General features: G+C 36.6%; 1 protein-coding gene across 1 annotated transcript in view; it reads right to left on the bottom strand.

Annotated features, from left to right (window-relative positions):
* Positions 1–630: 630 nt before the first annotated feature.
* Positions 631–7,534, bottom strand: part of LOC106867305 (aquaporin-3) — a 26,150-nt gene continuing 19,246 nt past the window's right edge. The window contains exons 5-6 of the mRNA XM_014912145.2: positions 3,656–3,873; positions 631–913 (exon numbers count right to left, since the gene is read on the bottom strand). Of these exons, the coding sequence (XP_014767631.1) occupies positions 631–913; positions 3,656–3,873 (501 nt within the window). The remainder of the gene's footprint in view (positions 914–3,655; positions 3,874–7,534) is intronic.

The following is a 7,534-nucleotide window of genomic DNA, read 5'->3' as shown; positions in this document are numbered from 1 at the left end:
TTGCGAGCTTACGTATGTCCTCAGCAGTTACAGCCCATGTTTCACTGCCATGTAGCATGGCTGTTCGTACGCATGCGTCATACAGTCTGCCTTTTACTCTGAGTGAGAGTCCCTTTGTCGCCAACAGGGGTAAGAGCTCTCTAAACTTTGCCCAGGCTATTCTTATTCTAGCAGCTACACTTTCAGCGCACCCACCCCCACTACTAACTTGGTCGCCCACACACAACAGGCTTCTTTAAGTTTCCATCTACCAAATCCACTCACAAAGCTTTGGTTGGCCCAAGGCTATAGTAGAAGACACTTCCCCAAGGTGACACACAGTGGGACTGAATCCAGAACCATGTGGTTCGGAAGCAAGCTTCTTACTACACAGCCACTCTTGTGCATATATAGTGAAATTATATTACTACATTTCTGCTGATATATGCTGTTTCATTACAATTGTTGAAAAATCTTGTAAAATAACTTTGTCATTATTAAGTTGGTGTGTGGTTCATAAATTTACATGAAATTTTGGTGAAAGTTTTAAATTTAGATCACTTTAAAATGCAAGACATTTGCTCAAGATACCACAGAGTGGACTTGAACCTAAAACCATGTGGCTGAGAAAGAAGTCATATAGTAAATATTTCAGAGCAGCTGTTGAAGATAAGATAATCTCATTGTAAACATATCAGTAGATTTAATAGAATAGTTTTGATTGAACTTTGCAGTTGAAAACTGGATCATATACATACCTTTTTCTAAAGTCATAGAAGCAAATTCACCATCTTTAAGATTTTTAGCTTCATCAATCTCTGGTTCAGCACTTTCCCAGTGAAAACCAACAGTGACGTCATAGATCAATATTCCTAATATTGCACCAATGTGAGGCCCTAAAATTGGAACCCAAAACCAGTTGTAGTCTCTGAAACTGGGAAAAATAAAAGAAAAACAGTAATAACACTACCAGCAACAACAACAATATCAATATCAATAATAATAATAATAATAATAGGGCTGCTAACAACTGTTAAAGTGTTCAGCAATGACATCAGAATGGATTTTGTAAGCAACTTTTGTAAGAGGAAAGCTCAGTCAAACAGCTTCCATTAAATTAGATGCCGATGCTGCCATCAAGGAGCTTGACCCACAAGAAAGTTATAAATACCTGGGGATAAATGAAGGAAATGGTATACAACATGCTACTATGAAGGAAAAAATAAGAAAGGAGTATTACAAGAGGCTAAGACTCATACTAAAAACTGAACACAACTCAAAAAATTGCATCAAAGCCATTAACACTCTGGCATTTCAGTAGTCTAATATAGTTTTAACATCATTAACTGGAATCTTACAGAGCTCCAATGCCTGGATAGGAAGTCAAGAAAACTACTAACATCTAAGAACATGCACCACCCAAAAGCAGATGTTGATTTCTGTACCTACCTGGAAGTAATGGAGCGAAAGGAATGATGCATGTAGAACTGTGCTGTAAGACCTCCACAGGTATATATCTAGTCCAGAAGACTGGATGCTGCAGCTTGTGTGCAAATATGAATGCAGTAAAAAATCACATTCTATTGTCAAGGAAGCTTGCAATTTCACAATTAGATGAAGGACCTGAAACCACTGCCACAAAACAAGCAAAACAGATCAAGTAAACTGCTAAAAAGAATGGGCAGAAACAAATTGAGGAGTGGTGGAGCCAGAAGCCTCTCCATGGACAGTATATACTTTGAAGTCGAAATACTGATGTAGACCAAGCAACAACCCATCAGTGGCTGAGAAGCTCAGGACTGAAAGCAGAGACGGAAAGTTTCATATTGGCGACATAATATCAAAGCTTGCTTACCAAAAACTACCAGGTTAATGTTCTTCAAAATGGTTCAGACCCTAAATGCAGATTCTGAAACACATTTGACGAAACAATAGACCATCTCATCTTGGAATATCCTGTGCTGATACCAAACAAATATAAAAATCACCACAATAGGGCAGGACAGTATTTACATTGGAAAATATGTTAGTACTACAAAATCAGCACTCCTGCTTACTGGTATGAACAACATCCTGAGCCAGTCATTGAAGGTAAAAATGTCACTATCCTCTGGAATTTTCCAGTCAACACTGACAGAACGATCCAGGCTAATCAACCAAATATCATTATTAAAGACAGGGAAGAAAATACTTGTAGATTAATAGATGTAAGTGTTCCCACAGTTAAAAATCTATCTGTAAAGGAATTTGATAAATTAAGTAAATATAATGACCTGGAAATTGAAATACAAAAGATGTGGCATCTTAAAGTGAGACACGTTCCTGTTATTGTAGGTGCCCTACGTATGATTAAAAAAAAGGGATGTCAGAAACATCTAAATAATATCCCAGGAGAGCCATGTCTCGAAGAAATCCCAAAGATTGTGCTGACAAGTACTGCCCACATCCTTAGAAAAACCCCTTCAATTTAAATGTATGTGTTGTATGACATGAAGATATTTTGTTACTGCTCCTGCCACTGCTCCTCCCCAAGCCTTTAGTCATATTGTAACATCTTTTATCCTTCACTTGCCCTAGGATGCTGGGTGTATCTTGGCAAGTGATTGTAACAAATATGCAGATTAAAAGTAAAAAATAATGTTTCTAAATTGAAAGCACTTACCAAAATCATCATCATTTCATTCAATCTACCTCCTCCTCAGTTTAATATTAATTTTTTTCACCATACCAGCCTAAGTCCAAAAGTACAATTGGAAAAACCTATACACACCCAAAATCCAGCATCTCTTATATGATATCTGATTGTTAAAATTCACGTTGATGTACTTAAATTTTACAAAATACATCAACCCAAATCTCTATTTTCAATAACTTAGTTACAGAAGCAAAGCAGTACTCCTGATCCTTTTCAGGGCTTCTGTGATTGGTGGAAGTTATTCTCAAACCAGGGACCTACTCTGAATGTTTATAACAAAGTAGACACTGCTAAAGACATCCAAAAGTCAGCAGTGGTGTTAGTTTATGTGACAAATTAAGTCTACCAAACAAGAACAGAAAAGGTTCATCCAATGATCTTCCACATTGTTTCCCCCTACCAAATTACACTCACAGAGTTTTGGTTAGTCTGAAGTTATAATAGAAGACACTTTGGTACTGTGCAATGGGATCAAACCACATAGTTGGGAAGCAAATTTCTTAACTGTACAGCCATAACTGCTTTCTCTGTCTCAAACACCTTTCCGCTTGTATCATCTGATTCAAATCATACATTTGTAAAAGAAAATAAATTTTTTATCACATCTATTGGTCAGGCTCATTTTGTCAGTTTGCTTGTAGCCAGACAATCACAAAATTCCAGGAGCTTATATCCAATGAATGATACTCTGATACTCTCCTCAGACACTACCATAAGTAACCTGTCTTTACTTTTCTGACAAATGTATACAATAACTTCTATCTCTCTGTATCTTTCTTTTCTTCAGAGATAAAGACATTTTGTCAACCATAAAATCAATCACATTCAAGCTGATACACATTAACATTATCTCTTGGACACAGTAACCAGCAGAGTCCCTCAACTTTGTGCTCTATTGTATTTGTACAAAACTATAATAAACAAAACTGTAACTCCTGCAATATTATCTCAACATAATTTCAAGACTTATGGAATACACACCTAAAGACTTCAGTGCCCCAGCCAGCCATCAGGGTAAATAAGCGAGGTGACAAGTCCCTTGCAGGGTTGATAGCATATCCACAATTGAAACCAAAAGTTACACCAATTATAAACACAATACTTCCTATAGAAAATGGTAGGAGGCCTTTTTGAGGTTTCATATTTTTGCCATCCGTTATTGCAGCAATGCATAAAGTCAGCAACCCAGTGCCAACAATCTAAAGAAAGAGAAAAACAAAACTTTTACAGAAATAAGAATAAAATAAAACATGCATTTGCATCTTGAAAATACATTACAAATTGCTTTCTGAATTTATTACAAAATCATCAAGTCTTGTAGATCATGTCATTAATAAATTGTTTGTGGGAGAGAAAGAGAACGCAAGATATTTGACTACTGCTTCTACTTTAGGAACTAAATGTTTTCTTTTACCATCACTAATCCCCTTTAATCACCACCACTAAACTCCTTCAATCACCACAACTTATCTCCTTTAGTCACCATCGCTAATCTCCTTTAATCACCACCACTAATCTCCTTCAATCACCACCAATAATCTTCTATAATTCCTTATAAACAGACAGAACAGTAAAACAACTTCAGCCTTTCATTTCACATCCAACTGATTAACATATTTAATTCTTCATTGCTTTAGGTCTCTGAGCTGTTGAGGATATGTATTGATCATTCCTCCTATGAATGCCATTTGGTTTGTGATTGGTCCTAGGTGTCGTGGAGGCGCAATGGCCCAGTGGTTAGGGCAGCGGACTTGCGGTCATAGGATTGCGATTTCGGTTCCCAGACCGGGCGTTGTGAGTGTTTATTGAGCGAAAACTCCTAAAGCTCCACGAGGCTCTGGCAGGGGATGGTGGCGAACCCTGCTGTACTCTTTCACCACAACTTTCTCTCACACTTACTTCCTGTTTCTGTTGTGCCTGTAATTCAAAGGGTCAGCCTTGTCACACTGTGTCATGCTGAATATCCCCGAGAACTACGTTAAGGGTACACGTGTCTGTGGAGTGCTCAGCCACTTGCACGTTAATTTCACGAGCAGGCTGTTCCGTTGATTGGATCAACTGGAACCCTTGACGTCATAAGCAACAGAGTGCCAAACAACGGTCCTAGGTGTGAAGCTGACTATGAAAGGTTAGAAAAAATTATAGGAAGACTGAGTTAATGAACTATCTTAATTCTAACAAAGAATAAGCAGTAAACATTTAAGACATTGAAGCCAAGTGAAGAGTAAAATGGAAAACATGTGAAAGTTGCCTATCGGGATTCAGAGTAAACTAAATCTGTTTATATCAATGGCAAAATGTGTTTATGAATTGATGTTGATATTTGTACTATTGTATGTTTGCAAAAATATGTGCAGATTCAGTGTGTGTGTGTGTGTGTGTGTGCGTGTGGTGTGTGTGTGTGTACTTGTGTGTGCTTGTATGATAAACTAATGGAAGAGACTTTATTCCAGGAGTGTTAAGCAATGATCAGTGGGTTGGATGTGCCCTGTAGCAAGGTTTTGTTCAGTCCTGGCTCAGTTTTATAATGAAAAAAATTAATTTTATTTTTTTAATTTAAAAAAAATGTAAACGGCGGTGCATCAGCATGGCCGCAGCTCTCAGCTGAAACTATAGGAAAAAAAAAGTCAAAGCTCAACAAGAGTTTTGATGAACAGTGGTTCTGGTTGGTCAAATCAGTGCACCTTAAGGAATCTTTTCTTATCTTAACCAATTAAAATGAAATTTATGAATCCATGTACTAAACGATGTGACTTATTTCCTCTTCACTTTGTCTATATATGTGAAATCAAAAGGAAGCTTTTGGTGTTTTTGTCAAATTTATATGTGTTCATCCAAATGGATTCTACTGATATGAATGATATTGAAAGGTGAAATGGTACAAGCTTTCTATCAAGCATTGGTCTTCTCAAGAACTACATGCATTCATTTGGACAACTTCTAACTCTGTTCTCACTCTAAACTCTGAAGTTTTTCCCATGCATCTCTGCATAAAGACTTCACTAACACCTCATATTCTTTCCTCTATTGTTGATAAAGTTGTTATAATTCATATTGGCTCTTATCCATATATTTTGATTAATGTTATGAATAAGGTTTTTATGAATAATTGTCTCTCACAAGATTTAGCTAATGCATCAATCCAAACAGTAAAACCAAACAAGTTTAAAAGCCCTGCTTTACACAATGCTTGACCTGTTAGAAATAGCAATTAAATTTCTATCATATCACTCCCTACTAAAGGAAAAAATGCACATGGTATAATGCAGTTCTGAATGTATACTGCCTGAAGATGATAGAAGTCACAACTAGTGTTGTATGTAAGCTGTGTGCTTGTGTGTGTGTGTGCACATATTTTATAACAAGTGCACACAAGAAAACAAATTGTGTGCACACTGGATTTCCAAGACGAAATCAAATTTCTTTAATTGAAGTAATTTGAGTGAAGGTTACTCATATGATTGCACACAAACTTTGAGGAAAAAGGCAAAATATGCACAGAATACAAATTTCTGCACACAGACACCCAGAGCCAAAAAATAGGAACATTGATCATAACTGGAATAATTTTTATTAAAGATTTTGTCAGTGAGCACTGACCTGTCATTGAAGTAGGTTCATCTTTGAAAAAGGCAAGTCCCTCAGTGAAAAGAACCCTTTAGTAGAATTTTATAGCTTAATATGCTTGGATGTGATTTGATGCAATTGTGGTTGTCTCTTCAGACCATATTTGATTGTTGCAAAAAGGTTTTATCTATAATATTGTTCTATGCATTCCTGCATTACTGCCTGTTTGTCTATGTGTCATGCTTACACCAAAGGAGGTAATAACTTGAAGGGAGAACTATATATATATATTTAGAGAGGGGGGAGGAGAAGAGGAGACAGAGAGAGGGGGGAAGGGGAGAAGAGGAGACAGAGAGAGGGGGAAGGGGGGAAGAGGAAACAGAGAGAGAGAGAGAGGAGAAGGTCTTTATTATTCTGCATTTTTGTTTTCAAATTGCAGGCACATAGTAAACATAGTAAAAAGATGTCATGAAGATTTAGAAATTTATGCATTAAACGATATACCGATAGATAGTTACACTAAAGTGAAATAACCTTAGTTAACAAATAGCTGTGGATTTATCTTTTACATGTTCTAAAGCAAAGGCTGAGGCACTGCTATTATTCATTTTTTTTTTTGTTATTTGGTTTAAAAACTTATTGGTATTATGAGAGTAGACAGACACAGAAGGGAATACAGATATGATTGGTAATTAGCTAGATCGATAGATGGGTATGTAGGTGAGTTTACAGCTATATTAACAGGTATGCAGATGGATATATACATTAATAGATATACAAGTAGATATGTAGCTGAACTGAACTGAAATGAAATGAAACAAAAATAATCTCAAGTGATAAATAATTTTGATTGAGCCTTGGTTGGACAGTGGTCAGACAAAATGACAAAGGTCCGAGATACCTGGTGCCTTGCTGTACTCAAGAAGACCCATCTTCCACAGCAGAAGTGTGAAAGCCACATCCCTGTGGTGAAGAGGACTGGCCTGCAAGAGTCCTGTGCTGGTGTCACATAAAAAGCACTTGTGCTGGTGCCATGTAAAAGTGCTCATGCTGGGGTTCCGTCAGTGTAATCACTTTTTCAATGGCCAATTTTATGTGATTGGCTTTTGGTGAAGGAAGGAATTCGACACTGCTGCCCTCTTATTTTATCATTTTAATTAATCTTTTATTTCTTTAAACTATAAAGCACAACATATTTGTCAAACATTAAAAGAATGAGAATAAGCAATACCTTCGAAGTTCATTTTGATTATACTTGAAAGTACAGTTTTGATTAAATGATAGGATTTCAAA

This window comes from Octopus bimaculoides, chromosome 22, assembly GCF_001194135.2.
Source record: "Octopus bimaculoides isolate UCB-OBI-ISO-001 chromosome 22, ASM119413v2, whole genome shotgun sequence".
Classification (NCBI taxonomy): domain Eukaryota; kingdom Metazoa; phylum Mollusca; class Cephalopoda; order Octopoda; family Octopodidae; genus Octopus; species Octopus bimaculoides.
The sequence above is the reverse complement of the archived record's forward strand: the minus strand, read 5'-3'. Positions and strand labels throughout refer to the sequence as shown.